General features: G+C 34.2%; 1 protein-coding gene and 4 non-coding genes across 6 annotated transcripts; 2 read left to right on the top strand and 3 right to left on the bottom strand.

The window, feature by feature from the left end:
* The first annotated feature begins 1,765 nt into the window (after window positions 1-1,765).
* Window positions 1,766-1,838, top strand: TRNAR-UCU. The gene has a single exon. It is a non-coding gene; the product is annotated as a tRNA-Arg (tRNA).
* Window positions 1,839-10,340: 8,502 nt separating this feature from the next.
* On the top strand, window positions 10,341-13,175 carry LOC110879894 (nucleolar protein 56). 2 transcript variants are annotated; one of them, XM_022128431.2, is made up of 8 exons: window positions 10,341-10,643; window positions 11,047-11,261; window positions 11,349-11,506; window positions 11,612-11,799; window positions 11,873-12,125; window positions 12,205-12,353; window positions 12,442-12,576; window positions 12,661-13,175. In XM_022128431.2, exons 1-8 carry the CDS (start codon window positions 10,439-10,441, stop codon window positions 12,981-12,983), a joined length of 1,626 nt encoding a protein of 541 aa, XP_021984123.1. In that variant the 5' UTR covers window positions 10,341-10,438; the 3' UTR covers window positions 12,984-13,175. The 2 variants fall into 2 exon arrangements, with proteins under 2 accessions (XP_021984123.1, XP_021984124.1); XM_022128432.2 differs by having other exon boundaries at window positions 10,347-10,643; window positions 12,667-13,175.
* Window positions 13,176-14,248: 1,073 nt separating this feature from the next.
* Window positions 14,249-14,367, bottom strand: LOC118482506. Its single transcript, XR_004868540.1, has one exon. It is a non-coding gene; the product is annotated as a U5 spliceosomal RNA (small nuclear RNA).
* Window positions 14,368-15,930: 1,563 nt separating this feature from the next.
* On the bottom strand, window positions 15,931-16,049 carry LOC118482552. The gene has a single exon (XR_004868585.1). It is a non-coding gene; the product is annotated as a U5 spliceosomal RNA (small nuclear RNA).
* Window positions 16,050-16,465: 416 nt separating this feature from the next.
* Window positions 16,466-16,585, bottom strand: LOC118482551. The gene has a single exon (XR_004868584.1). It is a non-coding gene; the product is annotated as a U5 spliceosomal RNA (small nuclear RNA).
* Between the last annotated feature and the right edge of the window lie 184 nt (window positions 16,586-16,769).

The raw sequence follows: 16,769 nt of genomic DNA, 5'->3' as shown, positions 1-16,769 counted from the left end.
TAACATGTTAATAAATTGTAGGCCAACTTAAATGTGGGGAAGAAAATTGAGGGCATTAAAGTGGGAACTTAGAGACAAGGGCATCTGATGCCAATCCTTTTATTTAGCAATAAATAGAGGTAGAGCCCCATCATCCTTTTCAAATCATTCAGCAATAAATAGTCATGATCAAATAATTGGATACATTTGTTATATTAGATCATTAAATATCTTAATATAACAATCATATTAAAAGTTTTACAATGTAATGTAATATTAAGTCAAACTGATTATGACTAGTGAATATGTGCCACAAGCTCATAATAACCCAAACCGTGAATCGTGAACAATTCAGCAATACTGTCATTTTTCATGAAATAATATCACACAAAATAACGATAATTTGATAGGGTAGATTGTATATTTGTATTTGTATTCACATTCTTATCTTATTTTACTTCCAAATCATTTCATTAGTTTATGTTATATCAATAACAACATATTACCTTTCTTTTATATGCATAATTATTAATAAACAGATAATTTACATCGAGATAGTTGGTAAACGGGCAACAAGCTGCGCCGCTACCCCATATCGTTCTGCTCCCCAAGTCGTCTTAAATACCATTAATGTGTTCTGCATGCATTAATTATGTGTCGGATGAAATATCTACACTTGAGTGCAGTGGCGGATCTAACCCATTAATTTAAGGGTATCCTGAATTTTTTTACCGTGCAATTACACAATAATTAAGAAAACGATAATAATAAAGTAAAAACAAATACCTAATAGATTTGTCTTCTTTTTTTCATAACTTGAAATCGTTCCATCACATCGTCGTCTTTTACTTTATCAAAAATTATTTTTTCGACCATACGAACCATATCATTGTTTAAATATTCCAGGCTCATTCGATTGCGTAAATCCGTCTTAACAAACATCAATTTAGAAAAACATCTTTCAACGGTTGCAGTTGCAACTGGTAAAGCCAAAGCTAGTTTCACTACCCGATAAACCAAATGACAAGAACTGTGTTCCGGTTTCAACCATAAGACGAGCAAGATCACTTATTCAGTTATAATATTGTTTTGGGTCTTTGGCTAACTTTATTAATTATATTTAGGGTCTTCTTTCAATTCTATTATTGTTAATCTAGGCTTATTTTATCATTAGGACTTAATTATGGTACAAATTTTCGGGTTCTAAAATGTTTGGGCTTATAAAAAATGGGATTTTAGTAATATCAAGTATCCTATTTTTTGGTTAGGGGTATTCTCATATTTTTTAGGGGTATCCTCGTATTTTTTAGGGGGATCCTTTGTATAAACCGAAAAAAAACACTACGAATACGTGGTTAAGCCATAGCCCGTGCTATGGCTACTAACACTATGGTTCCGCCCCTGCTTGAGTGTGTTTGGTTGTGAGTAACTAAAATATGGAAGCTCTTCAAAAAAAATGTAAGAGGGAAAACCTTTTGACCATAGGAAATCATCACCCGAACAACAAATACAAAGTTGTGAGCTTTTTATGGTTGCCCACCACCTCTAGCTGTGAAATTTCACAATTAATTTTTTTCACAATTTATCATAAGTCATAACTTATTTCGGAATTACAATATCCAACCCACCATGTTTATTCAAGATCATGTTATGTAATGTTGTGATACATAATGCTCTTTCATGATGTTTGAAAACCCAAGCGTGTTGTCTTTTCATATCGGGTGTAAATGTTCTCTATAAACATTTCGTATACTTTAACGATTTTAATACGTGCTCAATCAAAAAAGCGCTCGTGGCCTAATGGATAAGGCGCTTGACTTCTAATCAAGCGATTGTGGGTTCGAGTCCCACCGGGCGTGTTTTAAAATAGTATTTTTAGAAATCCTAGGTCTCTGTTTTTTTTTTTATCACCTATAGATCCGAAATTTAGTTTTATGGTTTTAGAAAATACTAATTTTGTAGTTGGAATGATGGACTGAAGAAATATATATATCTGTTAGCTTAATTTTTTTTTTTATAATAATTTCTTTGTAGTTGAAATGATGGACCGAAGATATATATATATCTGTTAGTTTAATTTTTTAGATAACAATTTCATTCATATGTTTCAAAATTTACGTGATTTACACTTCACTTGACTTACACAGTCACATTTGGGAGTATATCATACACTTGTGAGTTACTAAGGGTGAGAATGGGCTAGAGGTGTAAAAAAAAACTGGTTTTAGAACCGAAACCAGAAAAAAAAATCGAAACTGGTTTTTTTTTTAACCGGTTTTTTTAACCGCCGGTTTTTATACCGGTTACTATTCTTGACTTCAAAAACCGGTTATTAACTTTTTTTTTTTACTTAAACAAACGATTGATATAACCAGAAAACTTGTTAAGTTATATCAAAAAAAACTTGTTGAGTTATTAACCGAACCGGTTATTAAAAAAAACGGTTAAAACCGGTAAAAAACCGTTTTTTTTTTTTTTTTGGGAAAAAACGGTTAAAAACCGGTCCCAACCGGTTATACCAGTTATTGTTTTGGACCTCAAAAACCGGTTATAAAAAAAAAAAAAAAAAAAAAAAACCGATTTTTATTTTGGGTGAAAAAACCGATTTGTACACCTCTAGAATGGGCACATAAATTCAGCAAATGACACATTTCTTCAGGTCCATAATTCATGCTACTTAATTGTTACTGATATAATTTATCTTTACATGTCCATGGCTTTATAGCCTAGTGGCATCTTAGAGGATGGGATAAGACTTTGGGATCAATAGGTCCTGGGTTCGATTCCCACAATGGGGTTTTTCCCATATTTATTGGATTTCTTCCTGAATTGGTGTATAGCATTATGCCTAGTGGAGATGGATATGATCGGGTGGTTCCGCCGGTGACACAATGATACTCAAGTGGTCCGTCAGTGATCCAAATTTACCGTTAAAAAAAATAATAATTTATCTTTACAAAGCACATTAATATGTAAGGGCATACTGACTCTTTATATATAGTTATAAAGTAGTTTTCGGTTCAAAAAACATATGAAAGGTCTTGTTCATGTAATCATCATCGCTTAAAGTTATCCGGTGCATAATTGGTTTTGATAAAAATTGTTAGTAATTTTAGTGTTATCAACATATTTTGGTGTTATTAGATTAACTTGTCGACTAAGTTAATTCTTATTATTTGTTTAGCGAGGTCGGAGATACAGGAGTGTATGCTTGTTTTAGTTTAATAAGATTTGGTGTATTTGTCGGTTTTGTGTTATAATTAAAACATAAATAAAATGTTATAAATATATGAGATTTATGTTATGGGCCTTGACAAGAAGAATGTTATGCGTAGTTGGGCCTGATATTTATTTGATTGGGTTTTTAAAACAAAGATCAGATGCTTTATGAATAAACCAATTGGGCTTCATGTTAACTGGGTTCATGGATCTGATTTTTAGCTTAAATAAAAATAAAAATGAGTAAAAATATATTAACCTTAAAATGTGTTATATAAAAATATAAAGTTAACGGATAAGCATATAATAAAGGTAAAATGATTATTTATTAGATTGTTTTTAGGGTAAATTACATTTTTCGTCCTTTATGTTGGTAGCGGGTTGCTATGGATAATCTTTAACTTTAATAAATACAGTCACAGTTATTTATTTGGAAAACTCATTACACTCTACGCCCTTTAGCCCTAACCAGGTTATAATTTTCAGTTAAATATGGCATGTGCATTGCAAATGATAGTATTTTAGTCATATATATATATATATATATATATATATATAATTATATAAACCCCTTTCTCTCCAACAAAGTCTGAAAACCCACATCCCCTTCTTCTTTCTTCTCCACTTACCCACCACCACAACCCACCCTCACACCACCCAGTCACAACCACTACACACCGCCACCAATATATTCGGTACGGTATTTGGTACCCAGTTTTGCTCAAATTTAGTATTGGTAAGATACCATAACTCTTTAATTCTTGCAACCACAATCAAACTCCCAAAAAAATATTATAACAAAACTAACCTGACAAGCAAGAAACCCTTTATAATTAAGCAAACAATGAGAAAATGAAACACAAGCAGGGTCACGCGACCTGGCGGCGCATAGGTCAGCAACAAAGGCTGGCCGGAGATCAGGGTCAACAGAAAACGTATTAAGAAACAAATCATAAAGCAGAGTTGACAGCAAAGTGGATGAACAAAGCTTGTTTCCAAGATGAAAAACCAGTGAACGATCAAGAGTCGAGTGAGAGGGTATTGTTGAGTATGAAGTAGCTAGCCAACGCCGACTCCGATTCGGCATCGTGGCGTGCCTCAACTTTGATTTCGTTCCAGACCCATGGCGCCTCTTCGTCTGGGTTAGCTGTTTGCATCGACGCCCATGAGTATCAGGAGTCACCGGCTGGCATTGGTTGGTTGGTGGTGGTGTGTAGTGGTTGCGACAGGGTGGTGTGAGGGTGGGTGTTGGTGTGGTGGCAGGTAAGTGGAGAATAAGGGGATGTGGGTTTTCAGGTGTCACACCCCAACCGATGGCGGAATCATCGGGGCATGGCACTGAGCAAAACAGATTGTTCAAGAGAATCTAGAACAACTATTAGGTGACAATATTTATAAAGTTCAATATCCCATACTATTAAACAAATAAGTCAAAACAGTCATTACAGATATTCAGTCTCAAAATCAAATTCTATTCCGACAACTCAGATTTTATTTGGTGGGTTTCTAGACTTCCTAACTTGATTGCAACACAACATCCAATCAACTTGTCACATACGTTAAAATAAAAGTCAATACATAAAGTAAAGGTGAGTACACAAGTTTGCATAGATAATAGTATAAAAAGCGTTTACGCATAACCAGCATGTAACACGTAACAGGCGAAGCATGTAACTACCAACAATGATACAACCTAACCACGAGACCGCGTTGTAGAGTATGCGCGACACATGTTCACCGAAGCGAACACGTGAAGTAAAGTAATGTGATCCCTAGCAACCCCTGTCAGGCTGTCACACGGGTGTTGAGTCCAAACTATAGTACTATCATTGCTAGATGCGGTCTAGTGTAACATTGTATAAGCATAGTAACAAGCATTCAACAAATCACGTATAGCATGCGGGGGCGGTTACCGTTTATAAAGTATTTGCGTTGTGTGTTGTGTTTTGATAGAGAACACATGTAACATCCAAAAGTACGTTAAACAAACAATGGGTTCGAGTATACTCACAATGTGTGTTTAGCAAGTAAACACAATCTGGATTGGATTGAAGGGAGCGTCGGATCAGTCTGCGTACGGGAACAGAAGCATAAGTCTTCCCAGTGCTGACACGGTCGAATTCAGAGTGTCGAGTGGGGTAAAAAGTGAATTAAATGTTCAACAGACTATCCGAACGGATGGGTCCAGTCCATTCGGGCGGATGGGTTCCATCCGGACTGATGGCCATTCAGATAGTTTGTGGTTGTTTGTGAACCGTTAAAATTCGAAGTTTAGTTAAAAGCGTTTAAACAACGGAGATTGTCAGGGTCAGGTCATCCGAACGAATGGGTTCCATCCGGACGGATGGCCATTCGGGCGGATGGTCTGTGGTTGAAGTTTTTGTAAAATTTTTTAAGTAAAAAGTTTTAAGTTAACGGAGACGGCGTGACGACGTGTCAAACAACGGAATATACCAAATCTAGTTCATTCGGCCGGATGGGCCCATCCCATTCGGACAAACGTGCTGTTCTTGTTGAAGATTCTTGTTTGACCCGTTAATCAGTCCATCTATTTGGTGGAAATCTGTTTTCAAGCCGGCTTTCAGCTAAGGAATGAGTCGAGAGTCTGATTGAGTCCAGATTCCATCAATATTGTGTAAAAATCGAGGAGAAGTTCAAAACTGGTAGAAAAATGTTGAAATCTTTCATACTAAGTTGAGAAGTGTGAAAATCCTTTAGATCTTGAACCAATCTCGATTAAATGATACTCCACAACAGTTTGCCTAAGCAAAACGAGTGGAAACCACCTTCGAGAGGTCTAAAATCAGTGATTTCGAGAAGAGTTAAAATGTGTGTGTGATTTTGATGAAGAAGATGGAGTAGAAGTGAATATAGATGAAGATTGACGAAGATTTGGGAGAAAAAGCTTACAAAATGGCCTTGAATCGCGTCAGAGACTTAGGGAGCGGATGAGAGTGTCAAAGTATTGAAATGAGGGTGTACGACTAGTATTTATAGGGGGAGGGCGAGGTTTAAGTCGGTGTGCGAGTGGCAGTGTCCGGATGGCTCCATCCGGGCGGATGGCCATTCGGACGGCTGAGTTTGTGTTTGTTAGTTTCCCAACTTTGGTTCGTTTGTTAAGCGTTGCGTTGCGTTTAATCGAGTTGCGAGTGAACGTTTGAGCGTATAAACGTTGCGTTGACCACCACAAACAATAACACATAATAATATAATTAAACTAAATGCATAAATAAATCCACGTTTCGAGTTTGCGTTGAGTTTGCGTTGCGAGAGCGTTTAAGTATCAAGCGTTATAGATAGCATTTTAAATGCGACAATTGTAACTAAATAAGCGTTGTAATATGCGTTTAAAATACGTTGAAAACATAGTTTAACCCATAGAGTTAATCGAATCCCAAGAGTACAGGCGTTCACGGAGAAATACGATAAAAGTAGGAACAACCGAACTACGGGTTGTTACATCAGGCTTTGTGGGAGATAAAGAGGATTTTATATATTTTTTTTTGTTAAAGATTCTTCTAAAATGACTAAAGTACCCTCATGTGCAATGCACATGCCATATTTAACTGAAAATTATAACCTGGTTAGGTCTAATTGATGTAGAGTGTAATGATTTTTCCAAATAAAGGATTGTGACTATAATTATTGGAGTTAAATGTTATCCATTGCAACCCGCTACAAACATAAAGGACGAAAAGTGTAATTTACCCTTGTTTTTAATAAATTGGGTATATTTGATATTTTAACTATTTTGTAAGGGCATATATGATACTTTTAGTTTTGATTGAGTGTATATGAAAAATTTTAAGTATGTAAGAGTAGGGTAGGGATAGTGTCCAACGTGTCCAAAGTATGAGAAGTGTAAGAAGTGTTTTAAACTAGTAGATCTTTGATCTAATGGTTGAGATCAATAGTGACAAAATTATAATCTGTGTTTTAATTATTTGGATTGATTTGAAAATTGTAGGGGTTATAGTGTCTTTGTATATGTTTTAAATTAGATAACCTCTCCTAAATTCTAGCGATTCACTTCTAAATTCTATCGATTCAATTTTAAACTTATTCTAAAATCCACATTCTAAAAAATCCAGAAATATGTAACCGCTACAAGAAATATATAACACTATACATCCATCACATAATACTATATAACAATATATAACATTATACATCCATCATAGACATGCTTTCAGAAAAATATAACACTATAACACTATATAACTCTAAATAACAGTATATAACACCATATAATACCATATAACACTATAGGGGAAGGTTCATTTGAGAAGAATATTCTTGTAAGAAGAAAAACAAATTAATCTAGGCCCTATGTTTTTTTGATCAATGGTTGTGAATCAAGATATAATTTTTATCTACTTTTAATTAATGCTTTAATTAATAAGGGTGGGATAGACATTTAAATATAGAATACTAATAAATATTATAAAGGGTTACTCAAGTCTTATTAATGCCACCATAATTTCCTCCTTCACCATCATTAATGTGTTGGTCCTACACCAATTTTATTAGAAGTGACCAAATTATTGAAAAATGTTGTGTCCTACACATATTTTATTATGAGTCGCAAAATTATTTAAAAGTGTTAGGGTCCTACACATTATGTACGTTACACCAAAACATTGTTTTTATGGTGTAGGAAACGTTGAATATGTCGGATCATGTGCATGATTGTTTTTATTGTGTAAGGTGCAAAACTATTTTATAGGATTACTCATTGAATGATTAGGGTTCATTAATTTAAATAGCAAAAATAAAGAATAGATTCATTAAATGCTTTATTCAAATTACCTTTGTACCCTTTATTTTTTTATTCTTAATTTATAATTTCTTCTCATTTGAACTCTCCACTAACACTATATAACACTATACATCCATCATATAACACTATATAACACAAAAAAAACACTATATAACATCATATAACACTATGTAACACTATATAACACTATATAAAAATATATAACATTATACAGTTGTAAACGAGATGACATAAATTCGTAGATTAATTTTTAATTCATATTCCTATAATTAATGGTGGCGGTTATGGAAGGTTATCAATTAATTGCATCAATAAAAAATTACTTGTTTACCCTTTTGAATTAATTTAGATTCATGACACATGTCATCTTCACAATATTTTTCATACTTCTCACATTTTTGAATTAATGTACAAGATCTTCAATCTGTAAGAGTATATATAAAATTAATCCAAAGCTTAAAACATCGTGAAATTTAAAACAATATGCCTAAAAAAAAAGCCTTTTGGCATAAGCTTATCTTGTGTGAGAGAGAACATTAGCCGATTCATAAATTTGACATTTTGAGTTGAATTTAGCATAAAAGACCAATATTAACAAAAATCACCACCTTTTCAATTTACTACATATCTTGGTTTAAATTCATATCAATAATGAATAGGGTTAAGTGTGATCATTTTAATAGTGATGAACATATGTTTACATAAAATTCCACTTTTGAGTCCAATTATGTCAAAATCCATCAACACATGTGATCATGTCTTTTACTTAGGCTATGTACTCATGAATAATGAATTCCAACATGTCGGAAACATCAAATGTGATTTTTCTACACCTTTGAATGACATAATACTATAAGTTCCCATAAATTAGGATTTAACTTCTAAATAGATCGCGAACTCAACTCATCGACCTTTTTATTGAAGTTATGGCGATTCAAGCACATTAGAAACCATAACAACTATTGATTTTTATTATTTTTGTTACCAACGTTGAAAAATTAAGGATGAAAGAGCATACCAACAATTTTTTTAAGAATTCCATTCACTTAGGAATATGTTGAATCGAAGATTATGAACTTATTATAAGTGTGAAAACTTCAATATCTTCAACTTTTTAAAATTACATGTATGTTTGATATTCAAATAGTTCCCTAAGTGGATGCCAGTTAATTTGTTCAACTAAGTTGTTGTGAAATTACTAAATTGTCCGTACTTCTAAGCAAAATAATACTAATAATATTAAATAAAACATTAAAATCTAATTATTTTTTTAACAACAAATATTACACACCAATATAAAACACAAAAATCCAATTAACCATTTAAAATTCAAGTCGCCCCCACCATTTATTAACAAAAAAATAATTAAATTAACTCATTTAAGTGGGCCCACCCTCCACTACCCAAACCCATCCTTCTCCTATACACCATCTCCCACTTCTCCCTTCTCCTCCACCCATACTTGCAACTAGATATGAGCATTTGGTACCGGGTACTGGTACCGAACTGTACCGGTATATTCGGTACCAATACCGGTACCCACCTTTCTTCATTTTTCGGTACCGGTACGGTACTGGTATTTACGGGTAAAACACCGGTAAGTAACGGTACCGAACCAATGTATTCGGTACCCACTTTTCCCATTTTTCGGTACCGGTATTTTACCGGTACCGGTTCGGTACCGAACGGGTATCGTGCTCATCACTACCTGCAACCACGACTGCCTCCACCCAAACCCACACATGCAACAACCGTAGATGGTTCAGCTTGAGTTGCAACCAAATCCACAATATTGTTATGTCGGAATTATGTTTTCAGCATAAAGCTCTTATAACCTATAATTCTATTCAATACATTAGGATAACCATTAACACAATTGCTAATTAGATTAGGAACATTTAAGTAAGGTAAACTCTAGCTTATACCATCTCCCAACTATCTTAACTTAAAAAAAATAATGTTGTAACTGGCTATGCATATGAAATTGTATAAACACCATTATTTATAACAAATTGTTAACAAATCAGATACTATAAGAATACCAAAACGATGGATTAGTTACTAACATATGCATACCAAAGGGCTTAGCCCCCTTATGAGGGTTTAAATGCTTAAGTCTCATTATAAGCAAAAATAAGTATTTAAGAGGAAGTTAGTTTGCTCTTAAAAAAAGTTTTATGGTAACATAATTTATACCTAGAGCTATTTTTATAAAATATACATAGTTGTTGACTTGTTCACATTCAAGCAACTAGAAAGGGTCGAGTTTAGAATATGACAATAAACAAGGGGCAATAATGCAAATCATAAACTTTAGTTCTTTCTTTTGCATTTACCTATAAAACGACTAAAACCCTAAAACCCTAGCGGCTCTGCATAATAAGAGAAGCGACGCCAAACCCTAAATTTGACTCACAGGTGCAAAATCCAGCACATTGAGCTTGAAGCTGTTGGTCTCCAATGGCGTTGTATCTTCTCTACGAGTCAGCGTCTGGATACGGCCTGTTTTTGGCCCACGGTATCGATGAAATCGGACAAAACACAGAGGCTGTTCGTAACTCGGTAACTGACCTCAATCGCTTTGGAAAGGTTGTCAAGCTTGCTGCTTTTAATCCTTTTGAATCTGCTCTTGATGCTCTCAATCAGCAAAATGCTGTATCCGAAGGTATTATACATGATTACAGTTGTTTGTAATATATATGTTCAGTTTGAGAGTTTAATATTTTATTTTTTATTAGGTATTGTAAAGCTTGCTATTTTGAAATGATTGTGTTTGTTTGTAATATATGCTCTAGTTTGTTGTTGTTGTGCTTTGTTTGTTGTTTAACATAGATGCTTTCATTTTTTATTTGATAACTCTGCTTACTTACAAATTGATTTTGAACATATGTCACTGTTAGGGTTAGTTTGGACAAATTAAGGGCAGGTTATGCATGAAAATGTGTAGTATCATTCAGTTTGAGAGTCTGATATGTGTTTTTTTTTAATTATATGGGCATGGTAAAATTTAGCTTTAACACATTACACCTGGTTGTTGTTTGAATTTAATTTTTTTTTGTTATTATTAGGACAAATGACTGATGAACTGAGGAACTTTTTGGAGCTTAGTCTTCCAAAGGTCAAGGAAGGTAAAAAGGCAAAGTTCAGTTTAGGTGTAGTGGATCCCAAAATCGGGTCTCACATACAAGAAGAAACCAAGATTCCATGCCAGAGCAATGAGTTTGTTTCTGAGCTTATTCGCGGTGTTCGTTTGCATTTCGATAGGTTCATTGACAATCTCAAGGTATTCTTTGTTATGTAGTTTTTTTTTTCTAAATTTTGCAAAATGTATTTAGTAAAATAATTCTGAATTTATTTGAAACTTAAACAGCCAGGTGATTTGGAGAAAGCTCAACTCGGTCTGGGCCATAGTTACAGCAGGGCAAAGGTCAAGTTCAACGTTAACCGTGAAGACAACATGGTTATTCAAGCGATCTTTCTGCTTGATACTCTTGATAAGGATGTAAATACATTTTCCATGAGAATCAGGTCCGTTCACTCATAGAAAAGATTGTACTAATTATGTATAAAGTTTAGTTATGAATGTTATAATCTTGCATATGAAGTTTCTCGATGTTTGATTGTTTATTGCAGGGAATGGTACTCATGGCATTTCCCAGAGCTAGTTAAGATTGTCAATGACAATTATCTGTACGCTAAACTTGCAAAGTTTATCGAAGATAAATCAGAATTGTCTGAAGATAAGTTAGAAGGCCTAATAGAAATTCTTGGGGACGAAGATAAAGCAAAGGAAGTACTAGAAGCTGCCAAAGCATCAATGGGTATGCTATAGCTTATATTATTAAAAAACATTGTTTTATGCAATTAATGATGTATATGTATTTTCTTTTTCAGGCCAAGATTTGTCACCGGTTGATTTGATTAACGTTAAGATGTTTGCACAGCGTGTGATGGAGCTTGCTGAGTACAGGAAGAAACTTTTTGATTATCTCGCCACTAAAATGGGTGACATCGCACCTAATCTAGCTGCGTTAATCGGTGAAGTTGTTGGTGCTCGTTTAATATCTCATGCTGGTAGTCTTACAAATCTTGCAAAATGCCCTTCTTCTACCCTTCAAATCCTCGGTGCCGAGAAGGCCCTTTTCAGGTTTTATATCGTTTATTTATTATTAAAACCAACTAAAAGCGGTTCGATTTTGGTGTTGATAGTGTTGTTTTGGTTTTAGGGCTTTGAAAACCAAAGGAAACACACCAAAATATGGTTTGATTTTTCATTCGTCTTTTATTGGGCGTGCATCTGCAAAGAACAAGGGTCGAATGGCTCGTTATCTAGCTAACAAGTGTTCGATTGCTTCTCGAATTGATTGCTTCTCAGGTTTGCTTATTATTGCATATTAGTGACAAACGTTATTTTCTTGATCTATTGTTATGTATATAAATATATTGACTTTTGTTGACCACAGAGAGCAGTACCACTTCATTTGGTGACAAACTTCGTGAGCAAGTTGAAGAACGCCTTGACTTTTACGACAAAGGGGTTGCACCTCGTAAAAACATCGACGTTATGAAAGCTGCTATGGAAACTGCCGCAAATCAAGGTTAGTAATTTCTGGATCTTCGATAGTAGCGGTTTAAATGAGAAGCACACGTTATTTAATTATTGTCCGATATATGATATTCAGGTGCAGAAATGGATGTTGATAAAGAGACCGAACAATCAACAAAGAAAAGCAAGAAGAAGAAATCTAAAGATAACGATGAAGCGAAAGCAGACGACAAAGAGAATGCTGCAACCAACGGAGACGCTGAACCTAAATCTGGAAAGAAGAAAAAGAAGCGCGCACTTGAAGAGGAATCAACGCCCGCAGAAAATGGAAAAGAAAATGGTTTGAATGCAGAAAATGGAACCGAAAAGAAGAAAAAGAAGAGTAAAGATGTTGAAATGGAGGATGTGGCTGCTGTTAGTGAAGGTAAGAAGAAAAAGAAGAAAAAGTCGGCTGAGTGAAGAAGATGATGATGACAAGGTTTGGTAAGTCGCCAACATTTTTGTATCATGGCCTCGGCGTTTTGATGTTATGTTTTCTTAATATACTATTACTGTTATCACAGACATAAGGTTTGAAGTTAGTTAGGGTAATTTAATGTCAACGTTTATTTTGGCTTCATTTTAATTATTTCGTGTTAGTTAAGGTTGTTATGTGCTATTTCTATTGTGATGGTTGTTGATTTTTTTTTTTGTTATATGTTAGTTTTGGTTGATGTGCGTCCTAAACGTGTGTTGTGCATGGGTTATCATTGTGGCTGTTTTAAATACTGGCTAGGCTATTTATACTTTTGTGCTGTGGTTTTGTGGTAATGATGTTCCGCGATGGTTTGAGAATCTGAAAAACAGGCATATTCAGACGTATATTTTTTATTTATTTGTTTTTTCCCACAAAGGTTAGAGCGTAGAACAATGCAAACACATGAAAATTTGGATTTGTAAAAGTTATAAACAAAAATAGATCGAGTTTTGTTCTCTGAAAAAAGTTACTGACATGCACTTGCGCATGATTCGGGTTATAGGATCAAATACAAAGTACTAATAAGATAGGTATCAAAAGGACCAACAACTTTTGTTATATATAACAAATCCATTTGCACCGGAAGAAAGTTGATAGAAGTATAAATAGCCAGAACCAACATACACAATGCATCACCCGTGACTAGCTCGTTCGAGTCCACCTCTTATCTTCGCCATGTTTTCTGAATCCAATGGTGACGAGCTGTTTTAGGTTGTTGTAAGCTTCGAATAAGATCTTTTTAGTAGTATCATAGAAAATTCATGATTTATTCTACACAAAATGATAACTGGTGAGATCAAACAAGTCTGATCGAACGAACCTTCAAATCAAAATTTGAAGATTTTTAGATAGATAATTATAATCACCTCTTCTAGTGAAATACCTTGTTAGCTTAGGGATGCTTACAATATTTTATGTTCATTGTTTTATGAGATTACATATTTTGCATTTTGGTGGGAATCTTCATATAAGTGAAACTTAATCCACAAGGGAATGTAACATTCAATATAAATAGTTAGATAGCCGATCGTTTTGGGTTTGATTTCCACTAGAGTAAACGAGTAAATCTAGAAAAACCCCCTTGTGGAAATCAAACCCAAAACCTAACTTTCCCTAAACCTTGTCACAACTAACATACTTTCAAGAAAAAATAGAACTTATCACAACTAACATACTTTCAAGAAAAAATAAAACTGAGATTTGTTGGAGTCTTTCAATAAGAAAGAGCTCTCCAAAAATTGGCGTATGCCATTTGTAAACAACGAGCACACGGTATTCTTTAGTAAAAGGCGAAAGAATAGTTCGCTTTGTGCTCATTGCATGGCTGCGTGACTTTTACAACTGCAGCTGGGCTGCTTATATACAGACATCCTCACTTTCCAATACCTTTAACCAGACGATGTGGGACAGAACCAGCTCTCCTCTCCTCATTTCATCTTCAAATCCTAATAGGTGTCCTGTTCCTCAATTCTCATTTCTCACTTGTATTTGATTGTTCTTTTACTTTCTTGTTTACGTTTTAAATTCAATTATCTTATTTAGTTGAGTTTTGTGTCGTCATAATATACCAGACCGTGTTCATACGACAATTTATTATTTAAAATTTAGATACTTGAGTTCAATACATTTGTCACTTAAATGAATCAAATCCATCTGTTCTTTATTACAGGTAGTGTGCAATAATACAATCTTCGTTTTCCTAAATTTGAATTAACAACAAATGTAAACATTGAGTATTAATAGCTTTGATGAACATTAATTCATTGATGGAAACTGAGCATAGATATTGAAAATTAAAGCACATTTGGTTTTGATTTGATGACCCTACATCGTGGCTTTTACGACAAAGGGGTTGCAACCTCGAGAAAACATTGAGGTTATAAAAGCTGCGCTGGGAACTGCTGCAAACCAAGGTTAGTAATCTCTAGATCTTGAATATTGTTACTCTCAGGGTGAGTCACACAGTGTTTACTTTATTTATTTTTTGTTTCATATCTGATATTCAGATGCACATATCAAAGAAAAGCAAGAAGAATAAATCTAAAAGATAACGATGAAATGAAAACATACGATATCGAGAATTCTGCAACAAATGGAGACCTGAACCTAAATCCGGAAAGAACAAAAAAAAAACATGCACTTTAAGAGGAATTAAAGCCTGCTGAAAACAGAAAAAAACGGTATTAATGCAGAAAACGGAACAGAAAAATAAGAGTAAAGATGTTGAAATGGAAGATGTGGCTGCTGTTAGTGACGGTAAGAACAAAAGGTCAACAGAATGAAGAAGATGATGATGGATGACAAGGTTTGGTAAGCTGTGTTCAGCTTGCCAACATTTTGTATCATGTCCCCTTCATTTTGTTATCATGTTTTCTTGCTATACTTGTATTGTTATTACAGACATAATTATGTTTAAAGTTATTTAGATTAATTTTTTGTCAAAGTTTCGTCGTAGATTCATATTATTTTTTCATGTTTATAAACATTGTTTTGTACGATTTTACGGTGGTAGATTCTTTAGTTGAGATTGAAATCTGTTCTTAACTAAATGTTGTTTTTTTTTTTTTTATGTCTGATGTTAGTTTTGGTTAATCTTTGTTGAGCCATGAGATGTTTTGTGCAGATATGTATCATTTTGGCGGTCTTGAATAATGCACAAATAATCCAAGTACAAGTTATGTTTGTTATCTCATATAGGTTGTGGTGATATGTGTTTTCGAATTTCGATGGTTTAACATTACAAAATAGTTAAATTTATTTTATATTTATTCCTCTTAGCCATTTCAGATTCATATATATGAATAGGTTATATTATGATAATACTATCATGATAGTAATTAAATTAGAAGGTTATCAAATGGAACAATTTTTAGAACTGAAATTGGTTGGAGTCTTTCAAGAAGAAAGAGCTCTACAAAAATAAGCGTATGTCATTTTAAAGCAACGAGCGCACGGTATTCTTTAGTAAAAGGCGAAAGAATAGTTCGCTTTGTGCTCATTGCATGGCTGCGTGCCTTTCAAAACTGCAGCTGGGCTGCTTATATACACACCCCCTCACTTTCTAATACCTTTAACCAGTTGATGTGGGACAGAAATTGATTAACTCAGGTGGTTTATTGCTTTGTAGAAATGCGTTGAACTTTTAGATCTGTTCCAGATGGATTAATATAACTACATTAGTGTTCTTCGCCAGACATTTCACAAATTTGCTTTCTAAATTGTCATCCATAACTTAGTTGAAGTTGAACATATACAATTTCTTTTACGACCTATTGGTTGAGAGGTCCGTCTCTCCCAAGTATAGTATTATGTTACTCAAAATAACTATGTTTTTTTTGTTACTGATATACAAGTGTATAATTGAGAATTAAAGCCACAAAACAAAACCAACTAGAGAAAGTATTAAGAACTGTGTTTTGTTGGAGTCTTTTCATAAAGAAAAGGACTCTCCAAAAATAGGCGTATGCCATTTGAAAGCAACGAGCACACGGTATTCTTTAGTAAAAGGCGAAAGAATAGTTCGCTTTGTACTCATTGCATGGCTGCGTGCCTTTCACAACTGCAGCTGGGCTGCTTATATACACATCCCCTCACTTTCTAATTTTATGACCAGCCGATGTGGGATAAATCTGGCTCTCCCTTCACTTTCATAACCAAGACTGAAAATATACCCAACCCGACCCGAACCCAAGTACCTAGGTATTTAGATCGGTTCCAAGTTTTCATAT

This window comes from Helianthus annuus, chromosome 9, assembly GCF_002127325.2.
Source record: "Helianthus annuus cultivar XRQ/B chromosome 9, HanXRQr2.0-SUNRISE, whole genome shotgun sequence".
NCBI classification, from domain to species: Eukaryota; Viridiplantae; Streptophyta; class Magnoliopsida; order Asterales; family Asteraceae; genus Helianthus; species Helianthus annuus.
This window is presented reverse-complemented; position numbering and strand designations above follow the sequence as displayed.

Coding starts and splice junctions, on each gene's coding strand:
- LOC110879894 (XM_022128431.2), top strand. CDS start 10,439: ATGGCGTTGTATCTTCTCTACGAGTCAGCGTCTGGATACGGCCTGTTT. Junction 10,644..11,046: donor GCAAAATGCTGTATCCGAAG/GTATTATACATG, acceptor TGTTATTATTAG/GACAAATGACTGATGAACTG. Junction 12,354..12,441: donor TCGAATTGATTGCTTCTCAG/GTTTGCTTATTA, acceptor TGTTGACCACAG/AGAGCAGTACCACTTCATTT.